The sequence below is a fragment of the Ovis aries genome, chromosome 6, assembly GCF_016772045.2.
Source record: "Ovis aries strain OAR_USU_Benz2616 breed Rambouillet chromosome 6, ARS-UI_Ramb_v3.0, whole genome shotgun sequence".
NCBI classification, from domain to species: Eukaryota; Metazoa; Chordata; class Mammalia; order Artiodactyla; family Bovidae; genus Ovis; species Ovis aries.
In genome coordinates, this window is record NC_056059.1 from 11,045,809 (window position 1) to 11,062,950 (window position 17,142).

The 17,142-nt window shown below is 38.9% G+C and overlaps 1 protein-coding gene across 2 annotated transcripts in view; it reads left to right on the plus strand.

Annotated features, from left to right (window-relative positions):
• The window catches only part of LOC101112819 (N-deacetylase and N-sulfotransferase 4), a 343,774-nt gene that overhangs the window by 220,343 nt on the left and 106,289 nt on the right, over positions 1-17,142 (plus strand). Inside the window, exons 5-6 of one of the 2 annotated variants that reach the window (XM_027970794.3) lie at positions 3,319-3,504; positions 5,403-5,531. The exons of the other annotated variant lie outside the window; for it this stretch is intronic. Of the exons in view, the coding sequence (XP_027826595.2) occupies positions 3,319-3,504; positions 5,403-5,531 (315 nt within the window). The remainder of the gene's footprint in view (positions 1-3,318; positions 3,505-5,402; positions 5,532-17,142) is intronic. 2 annotated transcript variants of the gene reach the window in all.

Here is a 17,142-nt window from a genome sequence, read left to right on the forward strand (position 1 = left end):
GATCAAATCCAGGTCTATAGCATTGTGGGCGGATTCTTTACCAGCTGAGCCACAAAGGAAGCCCAAGAATACTGGAGTGAGTAGCCTATCCCTTCTCCATCAGATCTTCCCAACACAGGAATTGAACCAGGGTCTCCTGTGTCCCAGGCGGAGTCTTTACCAGCTGTGCTACTAGAAGTGATAAAAATGAGGACTAACAAAGTGATTGGTAAAGATGTTAGAATTCATGCCCTGTTGACTTTGTTATTCTTTTAATCATGGAACAAGACTAATACAAAACCGTATGAATCACTTGAAAGAATAATAAGAATGTAACAGGTTGTCATCCCCTCTTTTTGTAAATCAGAACTACTTTTCTCAGCACCAGTCACACAACTCCTATTTACCAGGCAGAGAGATTTGAACACACTTGATCTTAGACTTGTCTCATGAGAAAGTTTATCTGTATGTCATACCCAGTGCATTCACGTTTTGACTGCTGCATGATACTAATCCTCAGAAGGCTTTGGGACCATTCACTGAGCAACGTGGAACTAACCAGAGAGATCTAAGGCTTTTCCCAGTACATGTTCCCCAGTGAGTGTCAGCATAAAAGTAGTTACCTTTTCCTTCTGGTAGTTTCCTAGTAGTTTTATAACTAGACTTTGCCAACCTTACTTTATATTGAAAACATAAGCTCCTGGAAGAAGTATTTTTCTTCTGCGTGCACAAAGAAATGAATTTTCCCTGGTACCTAGCCAAAGACTCCAGCTCACTTTACAGCATTGATTTCATAATTCAGTTTTTCTACGGAGCCATTTATTGTAATAGATGTTAGAAAACACATACTCCTAGTGAAAGAGAGGTGAATCTGGTTGTACAGTGAGGGCCAGACTGTGAAAGGAAGAATGAAGGAGACTTGCAAAATCGTTAGGGCCTATCTTCTGAACTGAATGTGGCGTTGACTTAGGCATTATAGACACGTGATCCATTCACTGCTTGCTTATTATGCCGCACTGAATTCTTTCCCTGTTCTGTCTATCATATAATAGAAAATATATGTGGCAATTGTCAAGGCAACACTTTTTTTGTGTTCTGTTTTTTGATTCGGTCAGCCTGCATGTATTACTGATTACTGTCATTTATACCCTCAATTGATGAGATTCAACCCTTCAAGGCATCTTTATAAAGCAGATAAGCATTTAAAGGGAGAAATACAAAGAAGCAGATATTAGAAGACTGCAGGTCGATATCATGTAGTTTACAATGTAATACCATCCATCTACAGTTTTCTCATATTATTGTTTTAAATGTATCCTTCTCTTCCTTTAGAGTTCACTGTTTACCCAAGACAAGCATCTCATAGTAAACAGCAGGTTTTATAAAAATAAACTGAGCTGCTAAGTTCCAAAACCAATCTTCACTTTTCCTTTACCCACTGTATCCACAACATCACTGACTCTCGTATGGCGTTTTTTCATAGGCTTTTAATCTGACCACCAACAATCTAGGTTAGGTCCTCACATCCCCTCTAAACTGTACCATTGCAATAGCTTTCTAATGCACAGGCTTGATTTACATCTTCTGGTTCATCTTCGCATGTTGCCACTCTATCCTGCTTCCTGAGACATAGAGCAGTCACGACCCTCCATGATCACAGAGCTTCCTTGCCTGTGCCATTCAAATACATTAATTCCCAGTCCCTGATGTTAACAGTAAAAGCTCATCACATTATTGTACATACTTACCTTTTTGGTTGTCTTCAACATCATAGACACATGCACCCTATATTGTGCTATACCATCTCTTAGTTGGGCAACTTACACATGTGCCATTTTTTTTATTGTCGTTCTTTTCTGAGTAGAGGCCATATCTTTTTGCTATCTTCCTCCCAAACTTTCTGTATTCAAAATTCAGAATTAATCTTAGCTTCCCAGCTGACAGAGAACCCGTCTGCTAATTCAGGAGATGCAGTTTCAGTCCTTGGGTCAGGAAGATCCACTGGAGTAGGAAATGGCAACCTACTCCAATATTCCTGCCTGGAAAATTCCATGGAGAGAGAAATTTGGCAGGCTACAGTTCATGGGTTTGCAAATAATCAGACATGACTGAGCAACATGCCCAACGAATTTACTATGATTATCATAAGATCATCTGAGTTACTGAAGGACAAAATGCCATCCTATTAGTTTTTATGTATTTCATCCTTTGCATCAGTTCAGTTCAGTCGCTCAGTCGTGTCCGACTCTTTGCGACCCCATGAATCGCAGCACGCCAGGCCTCCCTGTCCATCACCATCTCCCGGAGTTCACTCAGACTCACGTCCATCGAGTCCATGATGCCATCCAGCCATCTCATCCTGGGTCGTCCCCTTCTCCTCCTGCCCCCAATCTCTCCCAGCATCAGAGTCTTTTCCAGTGAGTCAACTCTTCGCATGAGGTGGCCAAAGTACTGGAGCTTCAGCTTTAGCATCATTCCTTCCAAAGAAATCCCAGGGCTGATCTCCTTCAGAATGGACGGGTTGAATCTCCTTGCAGTCCAAGGGACCCTCAAGAGTCTTCTCCAACACCACAGTTCAAAAGCATCAGTTCTTCAGCGCTCAGCCTTCTTCACCGTCCAACTCTCAAATCCATACATGACCACTGGAAAAACCATAGCCTTGTCTAGACGGACCTTAGTCGGCAAAGTAATGTCTCTGCTTTTCAATATGCTATCTAGGTTGGTCATAACTTTTCTTCCAAGGATAAGCGTCTTTTAATTTCATGGCTGCAATCACCATCTGCAGTGATTTTGGAGCCCCCCAAAAAATACAGTCTGACTCTGTTTCTACTGTTTCCCCATCTATTTCCCATGAGTGATGGGACCAGATGCCATGATCTTCGTTTTCTGAATGTTGAGCTTTAAGCCAACTTTTTCACTCTCCTCTTTCACTTTCATCAAGAGGCTTTTTAGCTCCTCTTCACTTTCTGCCTTAAGGGTGGTGTCATCTGCATATCTGAGGTTATTGAAATTTCTCCTGGCAGTCTTGATTCCAGCTTGTGTTTCTTCCAGTCCAGCGTTTCTCATGATGTACTCTGCATAGAACTTAAATAAGCAGGGTGACAATATACAGCCTTGATGTACTCCTTTTCCTATTTGGAACCAGTCTGTTGTTCCATGTCTAGTTCTAACTGTTGCTTCTTGACCTGCATACAGATTTCTCAAGAGGCAGGCCAGGTGGTCTGGTATTCCCATCTCTTTCAGAATTTTCAATATATCCTAAATAGGTATTTGTGGAAATGATTTTAGTTAAATTCAACTGACCACATGGCATATGATGTTATTCTGGCTTTCTTTTAGGAACATGGAATACCTATCAACATGGGCTATGCAGTGGCACCACATCACTCAGGGGTCTACCCAGTTCATATTCAGCTGTATGCAGCTTGGAAGAAGGTCTGGGGTATTCAGGTCACCAGCACTGAAGAGTATCCACATTTGAAACCTGCACGATACCGAAAGGGCTTCATTCACAATAGCATCATGGTGAGTATGTATTGTGTGTATCAAAGGCTCTCAGTACCTACATGTGGAATGAAGACAAAATCTAACTTCCCAAAAATTCTTTTACATGAATATCATAAATCCCTTGCACACCATGATGGTCACACATTAATACACTGCTTGGCTATAGACTTGCTTTTTAAGCTGTGGGGTAGTTTTGGCAAATTCAAGACAAGCTCAAAATGTTGGAAGCAGGTTTCATGTAGGTCATCCCCTGCAGTTTCTGGATTTTTCTAGGGACCTTATACTTCTGGGGAATTTCTCTAGGTCCATTTGTTTGGCTGGTTCTATTTAGAGTTTTCTAGGCAAAATGTAGGTTCATAAATCAAGAAAACACCTCTCAAATCACTACACTATCAACAGACAGAATCTAACAAATAGTATCCAAGAGCTAAATTTATCCACTCAGTTTATTTTCAGTTTCAGACACTGAAGAATATCTTAGGATAGCAGTTTTTCATTGTTTTCTTCCTAGAATATTATAAAAATGAAGGTATATATTTTATTTTCAAATATATTAACTGTAAAATAATAATTTGATGGAAGGATGATGCATATGTTCCTGTAAATGAAAATAAAACCAAAAGTATATCAGATGGGAATTTATAATTATTCATGAGAATGAAAAAAAAATTGTCTTGTTTTGCTCTGTGATAAAATAGCTCATCTTTAAACATCCATCCCCACATCCAGTGCCTTAGGTCATGTTCTCATCACTGGTTGCCAAGATCATCGGAAAGGTTTACAACTGTTCTCCCTCCTTTAAATATTTACACCTTTCAACCAATTATTCAGGTTACTGCTAGAATCATCTGCCTATCTTTCTACCCAATAAGTATCTAAAACCAAAGAAAAAGTAATAGTACACATGTTAACAGAGATAATACTTAACATTCATTAATCATAAAACTTTAATTTTTTAATTGTAAATTGGTACTAGAGGACCTAAAGAAGCCTCAGATTTAATGGATCTATTTAAAATTCAACTAAAGGTATTGATGTCCATAGAAATCCAGCAGATATTAAAAGTTTTACCCTGATATAAATGCAGATCAGAGAGAAAGCAGTTTTTCCTTAACTGAGTAGTAGTGTGACCATTTGATATATTATTAAATAGAAACATTCCTTTAAGTCAGCACTATGTAGTTTCATTTACTTTGGTTTTAATAAAAGCTATTATGAAAATTAAGCAAGGAATAAATAGTTATTCCGTGCAATTGAATACATGTCCTCAACCCCATTAGATTATAAGTAGTTTATTATTCAATAAAAAGTTTTTGGAATAAAATTACCTATTTGCTTTCTCTATTGAACATTCTGAGTTACAATAGAATTAACCACAAGACATGCCAGAAGCAATCATTAGATGCTTTGACTATTAATGGGATTAAAACTTTAATTCAGAGTAGTAAAAACAAAACAGAGTGGTGAGGCTGATGAAAACTCATTGTTTTGAATCTCAGAGCCTGAGGACGCTGAGATTTAAGTACATGTAAACTGTATTTCCAGATCAAGGGAAAAAGTGGTCTAATACCATGAAAAATGTAACCTTGGAGAGTCTCTATATTTGAATTAAATTAACCCTAAGAAGCTTTTTTTTTTTTTTTAAACCAGTTCTGTAATATAACTCACCTGGTAGGTGAAATTTCCAGGCATGAATGAAAATGTAACGTATATGCCCTATCCTATGACTTTGATTGGGCAGCTCTCTTAATATTTACATTATTACACCAGTGTCAACTCTTGATTACAGTAAGATTTTGGCTTTATCCACTGGGAAACTCCAATAGGAATGATAATATGCAGACTCTGAAGTCATGACACAGCAATGGAACTTTTAATTAAGTCATGTCAATATGCTGCTTTTTCTTTTTCCTCAGGTCCTCCCTCGACAGACCTGTGGGTTGTTCACACACACTATTTTCTACAAAGAGTATCCAGGAGGCCCCCAAGAATTGGATAAAAGTATCAGAGGAGGTGAACTTTTCCTCACAATCCTTCTAAACCCAGTAAGTATCCTGTATATGCTTTTCACAATAACATCAGACCTTTCAAATATATGTTTCATTTTGTTTCCGTTGTCAACCTTCTCACAAGAGTAGATGGTAAATACTAGATAGAAATTAGACTACATCTCCAAATTACTTAATTCCCTTGAAAAGAAAGTGAAAGAAAGTGAAGTCACTTAGTCGTGTCCGACTCTTTGCGACCCATGGACTGTAGCCCACCAAGCTCCTCCGTCCATGGGATTCTCCAGGCAAGAATACTGGAGTGGGTTGCCATTTCCTTCTCCAGGGGATCTTCCCGACCCAGGGATTGAACCCAGGTCTCTCACATTGCAGGCAGATGCTTTAACCTCTGCACCACCAAGGAAGCCCTAAAAAATTCCCTTAATAAAGGTCAATCCAGAAAAGCACAGATTTGTGAAGATCCATGTGTTGACTATAACAATTAAATGTAAGATAATATCTCAATGTTGGCTCTTATACTTGAATTCTAGTAAAGACATATATACAGTTGTCTAGCAAGAGATACTGGTTCAAGTGAGTTTGATCTCTGGTTCTCAAAGAAACTCAGGAGAAGGAAATGGCAACCCACTCCTGTATTATTGCCAGGAAAATTCTGTGGACAGAGGAACCTGGCGGGCTACAGTCCACGGGGTCACAAAGAGTCAGACATGACTGAGTACAGCCAAAAACGTTCACAATTCGGTGGTGTGTATTTTGTCTGTAAGTTGAATCTGCTTCTAGCTCGAGTAGTAGGATGTCTGTCAGTAGACATACGTATTGCCATCTCTAAAAATGATCACAACGAAGAGCTGCATTGAAAATACCCAGTGTGTGTGTTAGTTCCTCAGTTATGTCTGACACTTTGTCACCCCATGGACTGTAGCACTCCAGGCTCCTCTGCCCATATAATTCTCTAGGCAAGAATACTGGAGTGGGTTGCCATTTCCTTCTACATGAAAATACATAACTAAGTATTATCTTTAAATACTAGGGTCATCTGAGGCGCTTTTTTCTTTTTTAATATTCATTAATTTTATTTGGAATTAAAGCTAGAAAATTTGTCCCTTTTAATTGTACCCTTTGATTATTTACAGTTTTTCAATTTTATTTCCAGTTATGTGTGGAAAAGTATAGCAATATGGGAATATATTGTCACTAGATAATGTTGCAATTACTTCAGCTTTTCAATTTTTTCCCTTAAGGATTCCATTTCTGAGGTTTTAGAGAGGCATGTCCTTTTTTTTACATCCCACTGCACACAAAATAATGTGAAATAGTGAGTTGTATGCTATGTCTAACTTGTTTTGGTAAGAAATTTTCATACTGAGAGAAAATGATTCATGCTTTAAACAAAACTATGGTTCAGGTGTCTCTGGTGAAGCTCCAGGTATGTTTAAATAAATTTAGATAATATATATGCTACTTGTAATCCATGAAGAAAGGAAATAAAAACCTACATTGTGTATAGATGAAAACTCGTAAATTGGATTGAAAGTGAAAGTGAAGTCACTCAGTCATGTCCGACTCTTTGCGACCCCATGGACTGTAGCCTACCAGGCTCCTCCCTCCTTGGGATCCTACAGGCAAGAGTACTGAAGTGGGTTGCCATTTCCTTCTCCAGGGGATCTTCCCGACCGAGGGATTGAACCCGGGCCTCCCGCATTCCGGGCAGACACTTTAACCCCTGAGCCACCAGGGCAAAAATGCATGTTGTTATTCAGTCACTAAGTTGCGTCTGACTCTTTGAGACCCCATAGACTACAGCACTCCAGGCTTCCCTGTTCTTTACCATCTACCAGAGTCTGCTCAGATTCACGTCTGTTGAGTTGGTGATGCTATCTGTTGCCCTCCTCTTTACCCTTCAGTGTTTCTCAGTATCGGGATCTTTTCTAATGAGTCAGCTCTTCCCATCAGGTGACCAAAGTATTAGAACTTCAACTTCAGCATCTGTCCTTCCAATGAACATTTAGGGTTGATTTCCTTTAGGATTGACTGGTTTGATTGCCTTGCAGTCCAAGGGACTCTGAAGAATCTTCTCTAACAACACAGTTCAGAAGCATCAATCCTTTGGCACTCAGCCTTCTTTATGGTCCAACTCTCATATCCGTATATGACTACTGGAACCACCACAGCTTTGACTAGATGGACCTTTGTGGACAAAGTGATGTCTCTGCTTTTTAATACCCTATCTAGATTTGTCACCGCTTTCCTTCCAAGGAGCATGCATCTTTTAATTTCATGACTGCTGTCACTGTATGCTGTGATTTTGGAGCATACTTCCACTTTTTCTTCTTCTATTTGCCATGTATGATTGGGCCAGGTGCCATGATCTTTCTTTTTGAATGTTTTAAGTTTTTAGCCAGCTTTTTCACCCTCCTCTTTCATCCACATCAAGAGCTTCTTTGGTTTTTTGTCACTTTCTGCTGTTAAAAGTGGTATCATCTGCATATCTGAGGTTGTTGATATTTCTCCTGGCAAACTTGATTCCAGATTGTGAATCATCCAGCCTGGCATTTCACATGATGTACTCTACATAAAAATTAAATAAGCAAGGTGACAATATACAGCCTTGATGCACTCTTTTCCCAATTTGGAAACAGTTGTTCCATGTCCAAGTCAAACTGTTGCTTCTTGACCCACATACATGTTTCTCAGGAGGCAGGTAAGGTGGTCTGATATTCCCATCTCTTTAAGAATTTTCCAGTTTGTTGTGATCCACACAATCAGAGGCTTTAGCATAGTCAGTGAAGCAGTAGTAGATGTTTTTCTCTGAAATTCTCTTGCTTTCTCTATGATGCAATGAATGTTGGTAATTTGATCTCTGGTTTCTCTGTGTTTCGTACATCTGAACGTTCTTAGTTCATGTACTGCTGAAGCCTAGCTTGAAGGACTTTGAGTATGGGAAATGAGTGTTTTATCTGAGTATGAGTAATCAACAAACTTCTTCAAACTGTAGGACTATTAAAAACAAAACAGAACTGTCTTTTTTGTTGGGGTTCCACTAAACTAGGGAATAGCGTGGATGCTCTACGATTTTAGTAAGAAATTCTATTTCTCAGAACTTGTTTGCTCTCCTGTAAGACAAACTTATAAACTATACAGTCTTCAGTGTTCCTCAAAAGTATTCCTTTCGGATATTCCATTTTGTATGTGTTTAATTCAAGCTCACTGAGACTTAAAAGAATCAATAACATCACAAATAATTTTTGAGAGTTGATATATACATGTGAATGTGAATGAAAGCAAATATGAAAAATCTTTCTCTTTACTCCTCCCCTCGTTAACTGAGAATTTGATCTTCATAGAAGCAAGGGTCACATCATCATACTGTTTTCACTCCCAACCCCAAATCTTCCCTTGTCCCCTCTTCAGGGGAAGGGATAAGCATCAGAACAATGATGATTCCCTCCCTTGAACCTCTAGCCCCAAGGTCTGATTGTTACTGATATTCACTGCTTCAGGTTTTTCAGTTCAGTTCAGTCGCTCAGTCGTGTCCCACTCTTTGCGACCCCATGAATCGCAGCACGCCAGGCCTCCCTGTCCATCACCATCTCCCGGAGTTCACTCAAGACTCATGTCCATCGAGTCCGTAATGCCATCCAGTCATCCCATCCTCGGTCGTCCCCTTCTCCTACTTCCCCCAATCCCTCCCAGCATCAGTCTTTTCCAATGAGTCAACTCTTCACATGAGGTGGCCAAAGTACTGGAGTTTCAGCTTCAGCATCATTCCCTCTGAAGAAACAAAACAAAACAAAACAGTGATCAGTTCAAAGGCAATGGGGCAGAAGAAATTCCTTTTTATTCACAAAAGAGTGAGACTTTTCATTCTATTTGGCCTTCAGCAGATTAGATCAGATCCATCCGCCTTATCTGCTTCACTCAGTTAACCAATTTGGTTGTTAATCTCATCCAAAAGCATTCTCATGGACACACCCAGAATACTGTTTGAGCTGAGTAACTTGTGGTCCAGTCAAGTTGGTACAAAATCAACCATCACACCAAATGAGGAAATTAAGATGGGAACAGACAGGAAGGGAGTGAAATAAAATGGGAAACAAAGGAAGAGGGAAGGAAGTGATGAATGAAGTAAAGATACTGTAAGCTTGGTGTTTTTTGTAGCTGTGTCCTGTTACGAATAGAGAGGCACCAGAAGTGATGCATTTCATGCAACGAGGAGCACAATAAAGGACAGAAATGGTATGGACCTAACAGAAGCAGAAAATATTAAGAAGAAGTGGCAAGAATACAGAGAACTACACAAAAAAGAACTTCATGACCCAGATTACCATGGTGGTGTGATCACTCACCTAGAGCCAAACATCCTGGAATGTGAAGTCAAGTGGGCCTTAGAAAGCATCACTACAAACAAAATTAGGGGAGGTGATGGAATTCCAGCTGAGCTATTTCAAATCCTAAAAGACAATGCTATGAAAGTGCTGCACTCAATATGCCAGCAAATTTGGAAAACTCAGCAGTGGCCGCAGGACTGGAAAAGGTCAGTTTTCATTCCAATTCCAAAGAAAGGCAATGCCAAAGAATGCTCAGACTACCGCACAATTGCACTCATCTCACACACTAGTAAAGTAATGCTCAAAGTTCTCCAAGCCAGGCTTCAGCAGTACATGAACCGTGAACTTCCTGGTGTTCAAGCTGGTTTTAGAAAAGGCAGAGGAACCAGAGATCAAATTGCCAACATCCGCTGGATCATGGAAAAAGCAAGAGAGTTCCAGAAAAACATCTCTTTCTGCTTTATTGACTATGCCAAGCCTTTGTGTGGATCACAACAAACTGTGGAACATTCTTCAAGAGATGGGAATGCCAGACCACCTGACCTGCCTCTTGAGAAATCTGTATGCAGTTCAAGAAGCAACATTTAGAACTGGACATGAAACAACAGACTGGTTCCAAATTGGGAGAGGACTACGTCAAGGCTGTATATTGTCACCCTGCTTATTTAACGTATATGCAGAGTACATCATGTGAAATGCCGAGCTGGATGAAGCACAAGCTGGAATCAAGGTTGCCTGAAGAAATATCAATAACCGCAGATATGCAAATGACACCACCCTTATGGCAACAAGCAAAGAAGCACTAATGAGCCTCTTGATGAAAATGAAAGAAGAGAGTGAAAAAGTTTGCTTGAAACTCAGCATTCAGAAAACTAAGATCATGGCATCTGGTCCCATCACTTGATGGCAAATCGATGGGGAAACAGTGACAGACTTTATTTTCAGGGGCTCCAAAATCACCGCAGATGGAGACTGCAGCCATGAATTTGAAAAACACTTGCTGCTTGGAAGAAAAACTATGGCCAACCTCAGTTCAGTTCAGTTCAGTCGCTCAGTTGTGTCTGACTCTTTGCGATCCCATGAACTGCGGCAGGCCAGGCCTCCCTGTCCATCACCAACTCCCGGAGTCCACCCAAATCCATGTCTATTGTGTCGGTGATGCCATCCAACCATCTCATCCTCCATCGTCCCCTTCTCTTCCTGCCCTCAATCTTTCCCAGCATCAGGGTCTTTTCAGATGAGTCAACTCTTCACATCAGGTGGCCAAAGTATTGGAGTTTCAGCTTCAGTATCAGTCCTTCCAATGAACACCCAGGACTGATCTCCTTTAGGATGGACTGGTTGGATCTCCTTGCAGTCCAAGGGACTCTCAAGAATCTTCTCCAACACCACAGTTCAAAAGCATCAATTCTTCTCCACTCAGCTCTCCTAGAGGCATTGCTTTACTAACAAAGTTCCATCTAGTCAAAGCTATGGTTTTACCAGTAGTCATGAATGGATGTGAGAGTTGGACTGTAAAGAAACCTGAGTGCTGAAGAATTGATGCTTTTGAACTGTGGTGGTGGAGAAGACCCTTAAGAGTCCCTTGGACTGCAAGGAGATCAAACCTGTCCATCCTAAAGGAAATCAATCCTGAATATTCATTGGAAGGACTGATGCTGAAGCTGAAGCTCCAAGCTCCAATACTTTGGCCACCTGATGTGAAGAACTGACTCATTTGAAAAGACCCTGTTGCTGGGAAATTTGAAGGCTGGAGGAGAAGGGGACAACAGAGGATAAGATGGTTGGATTTTATCACCGACTTGATGGACATGAGTTTGAGTAGGCTCTGGGAGTTGGTGATGGACAGGGAGGCCTGGGGTGCTGCAGTCAATGGGTCACAAAGAGTTGGACATGAATGAGTGACTGAACTGAACTGAGAGTTGATCTGCTCTGATCAATAGTCCTTCATTGACATCCAGAAAATAAGTACTGAGACTGCTTGATTAATGGCTATTTTAAGTTAGGTGGTTTCAGCAAGACTGGCAAAGAAGGAGCCTTCTGGAAGGAAAGTGAGGAAAGAAGAAAACAAAAAAAAAAGTAATACTGATATCCAGTCTTCTCCTCTGGTCTCTCCTTTTTCTCTAATTTCACTTAATTCTTTGTCAGATTAAAAAGTATCTCCTTATTCTTTTTCATCAAAACCATGCTAAAGAAAAAAAGCCTATAAATTTATTGATGTGAAGGTATGTTTTCAACATGAGTTATTAATATGTTGACTCTAAAGACTATTTATATCCTCACAGAGCCTGTTCCCAAAGGAGAGTTCTATGACTGAATTTTTTTTATGTATCAAAGTCCCTTAGGGAGATATGATTTCAGTAGAAACATCAACATCCATGAAATCATAGAAAAAGATGATCACTTCTACCTACTGTTTCAATTTATTTTGAACATGGAAAACCAATGTCTTTGAGGCTTATAAGTAGGATAAGTGATCATAGTGTTAGTATAAACTCTAAAGATTTAAGGCCAATCTCACTTTATTTCATTTTTCAGTGATGACCTATACTTTCACATCCTGGAAATACTATAAACATCTTATATTGTGGCATCTCTCTTGCATAGTGATTTTCTCTGAGGATTTGTAAATGATCCATAGATTTTTGTCCATAGTGTTGGGTTTTCAGTATATTAATGAATGGATGGATAAGGATAAGATAGTGTGATACAATGGTGGCAGTGATGGTAAATACATCAGATGGTAATGTTAATATCTAGTATACATAGCACAGTGAAGTAACAGACCAAATCTAGCAAGATGAAATTTAACAGGCAATAATAAAAAGCCCCAAAATTACTTTCAAAGAAAATATTGCATAAATTCCAGCATTATTTAAGTATAAATATTATACAAATATAGATTAAATCTGCCAGTAAATTGTATGGACTGCCTCATGACATATTTGGTTTCTTGTCATTGAAGCTATATAAACAAAAAATTTGTAGGAATGTCAAATCTATTACTTTGAATATCTCATCTGATGCTAAAACTGTGTAATTCTGTTCTTATCCAGTTAGACATAGGTATATATTTTTCATTATAAAACATAAAATATATGAAGTCGATTTAATTTTACATATTACAAACCAGCACTACATATTTAGTTATAATAGGGTCAGAGGAAAAAGGAAATGATAATTTATCAACATGTAAAAGAATTAATAGTCAACCCTGAATATTCATTGGAAGGACTTATGCTGAAGCTGAAGCTCCAATACTTTGGCCACCTGATGCAAAGAGTTGACTATTTGGAGAAGACCCTGATTCTGGGAAGGATGATGGTAGGAGGAGAGGGGGGCAACAGAGGATGAGATGCTTGGATAGCATCATTGACTCAATGGACATGAGTCTGAGCAAACTCAGGGAGATAGTGAAGGCCAGGGAAGCCTGGTGTGCTCCAGTCCATGAGGTTGTAGAGAATTGGACACAACTTAGTGAAACACATCAATAAGAATTCAGGGTTTCCCTGGTGTTTCAGTGGAGAAGGAAATGGTAACCCATTCCAGTGTTCTTGCCTGGAGAATCCCAGGGATGGCGGAGCCTGGTGGGCTGCCGTCTATGGGGTCGCACAGAGTCGGACATGACTGAGGCGACTTAGCAGCAGCAGCAGCAGCTGGTGTTTCAGTGGTGAAGAATCCTCCTGCTAATGCAAGAGATATGGGTTTGATCCCTGAATCAGGAAAATCCCCTGGAGAAGGAAATGGCAACCTACTCCAATATACTTGTCTGGGAAATCCCATTGACAGAGGAGCCTGGCGGGCTACAGTCTGTGGGGTCACAAATTGTCGAACACAACTTAATAACTAAACAAAAACAATAGCATAAGAATTAAAAAGTTATATAAAATGAGAAGATATTCAGTAGTAGATGTATTGAAGGAAGTAGAAGAGGAAGAAATTTCTGTCATCAGTATCCTGAAAGAAATATTACTGCCAGATTTAGCAGATCATTTGAACTGTTTAGTTTCTGGATTCATTTGTATGTACATATCCTATGAGGATAATAGAAGCTGGGGAGGTATATGAGGGAATATCCTGGAATTTCCCTTTCTAGAGTACTTTAAAATAGAATCAGTAGCTATAGTGTTGAGGAATGGGACTGGATTAAATATCCTTGAAAAGGTCTATCTACTTGTTTGTCTGTGTTTTGTTTTTCCTGGTTTATAATTTCCACAGCTCTGTTCTGCAGTCAAAAAGGCATGAACCACACCAAGACTATCGTAGCTGCTTTCCCTGTCTGGCTTCCACTTTAGGAATTCACATTATTTTGTGTTGCCCTTCTCTAGAACAGACCTGTATATATTCTGTGCTCAAAAGTCTCTAATATGTGTCTTTATGCATGTTCAATGGTTTTTTTAAATTTCAATTTGATTCTAGCTGCCATGCTGTTCTCATAGTTTTACACATTTAAAAATATGTCATTATTTTCTAATACACCACAAAGCAGAAGATGGAAATTGGAATATATTTTTACATCTTGACTCATATATAAACTCCTGTTATTATTGCACATTCGATCTTTTGATTCAGCAAACTGCAAGAATTGGGGTTTCTTGATTTCCTTAGATACCAACTTGTTTTGCCCAGATTAATGTAAAAAATTGAAAATTAAATAACTTGAAAACTGTTTTAATGGCATTTCAAAAGAATAGCTAAACATCTGTCCACTTAGCATTCAGATAACTTTCTCCTGTTTTTTGGGTTTTTTTTTAAGATTCCATCATGACCTCATCACATATTGATATTTGCCTGCACTGTTCCACACTTGTCAAATGCTAACATGCATTTCCCTAGTGCCGAATTCTTCCTGCATTTTCAATATAATCTTTGTACAGGCAGGAAGAAATATAATTTAATCATGTATGAGGTGAAACAGCTTACACCAGGTAACCCGCTATCATTCAAGTCAAGACACTACCCTATAAAATATGCAACAATTGACTGTAGTAGAGGAAGTCTGGAGTCTTATCAGTTGCTGTCACCACTAACTATAAAAGCTTAAAATGAATATGCCTTGCTGTATTTAATATTTTTTTCTAACTCATTTTAATTTTGTGCTCCACAAAGAACAATATGAAAATAGAATTTTCTAAGTTTTCTTGACAGATATATCTAAATATTCCCTGATTCTAGAAGGCTTCAAAATGGCAGTACTGGAGCCATGAAATCCATTACATTGTCCAGAGTCCAGAGCAGTGCCTAGACTTACTAACCTTTGTCTGTTTTTGGCCAGTTGCAAATCCAGGTGAACAAAAAAATATGAGCCTGAAAGAATGGTGTACTTGCAGTTGACAGTAGAGTATAATGAAACTGCAGTGATATACTTCCCCACTACTATCTCCTGAACCTTCACACACCTAGGCTGGCTAATGAGCTTTTCTTTCTTGTGTATACCAATCTCCACATTCATGGAATCTAATAGCAGGTGCAGTACTTTATGAATTAGTGCTTACTTTTCAGATAGATTAAAGACAGCTGCAAGGCTTAGGAAAACATCAACATGAACTAAGCTTCAAGTTCTTTTAAATCCTAAAATAATATGGAAGTGGATATGTAAGATAATTCACAGAAACATATGCAGCACAGCAAAATAAAATGCACAAAATATCCCACATCTTTTTTTAAGAAAATTATAAAAAATTACAGATTACTAATACTCAAATATTCTTTGATAATTTTTATTTCCTATGAATGCTGTGCTTTATACAAAATTGTAACCATCAGATATTTCATGTAGAACAAAGCAAATGCATATTCCAAGTGGTAAAGAACTACACCTGGGCTTCCCTGGTGTCTCAGCAATAAAGAAATTTGCCTGCAATGCCAGAGTTGCAAGAGACACAGTTTCGATCCCTGGGTCAGGAAGATCCCCTAGAGGAGGGCATGGCAACTGACTCCAGTATTCTTGCCTGGAGAATCCCATGGACAGAGGAGCTTGGTGGGCTATAGTCCATAGGGTCTCAAAGAGTCGAACACAACTGAAGTGACTTGGCACACACACAAAGAACCCACCTGCCAATGAAGAACAGATGGGTTCGATCCCTGGATCAGAGAAGATTCCCTGGAGGAGGGCATGGCAACCCACTGCTGTGTTCTTGCCTGGAGAATCCTATGACCAGAGGAGCTTGGCAGGCTACAGTCCATAGGGTCACGAAGAGTCAGACACAGTCGAAGCAACTTAGCACACACGAACATAAAATGTACTTCTTTATAAAATAATATGTTAATATTTCTAACTCAGGATCATAGAAGATATTGACATATGTTCCAGCAGTGTTTATTAAAGAATAATAAATTAACTTCTAACTGCTCTACTACAGTGAAATGTGCCTCTTATCTGGGCAGGAACTTTTGAAGCAATTAATGGTATTGGAGCTCTGAGGCTTTAGAGCCTGGGAGAACTGCCTCCAGCTGTGAGAAGAATGGACTCCTGTAGAGTGTATAGATTGTGGAAAATTCTATTTCCACTTACTGAAAGACCTACAGTGACCTCTTTTTTTTCCTTTATCTGTTTTTTTGTTTGGTCTTTTTTTTTTTAACTTAAAGATTTGCAAGACTAACCTTTACAAAAGGACATGAATCATCACTTCTGCAATGATCCACACTCACAGTAGGAATGTTGCAGAATATAGAGTCAGCTAATATCCATGGCTTCACTATGGATAATACTGTTTTATTTTGTTTTTGTCTACACTGAAAATCAGAATCAGAGTTAGTGTAACGTTTTAGAGAATGCTGAGAAATTTTTGCTTTCTCCCAATCTGGGAATAGTGCAGGTTTTGTTTTATTTATTTATTTATTTATTTGCAGTCAAATTTACTTAGCAATTAGTATTTCAGAATGTTAAGTTTGCCACCACAAAAGACCAGAATAGTTTGTATCCTAGCCCTGAACTCTGTCTTCTCATCAAATGAGAGAAAGGTTGCTATTATTGTGTAGACATGCATCTTTCCATACCAGCGGTTCCTACAGGTCCTGATGGGATACAATTTACATTCGAATATATTTCTAGATCATGAACAAATCCATAAAATTGCACTGTTGTTTTTTTTTTTTTTTCCAATTCTGTTTCCCTAGAAAAAGAAATGAAAGCAGCATTATTTTATTGGGGGAAGTCTGTTTCACCTTGTGTAACTGGATAATTTTCCCAAAGCATGTTATGAGAGATTGTGGAATAGCTCTTTTACATAAATAAATTTTCAACAGCAAAGAATACAACCTCCTATTTATGTAAATGTTAGTCGATAGATTTCTCCTCTCTATTTTGAGGCTTACAATAT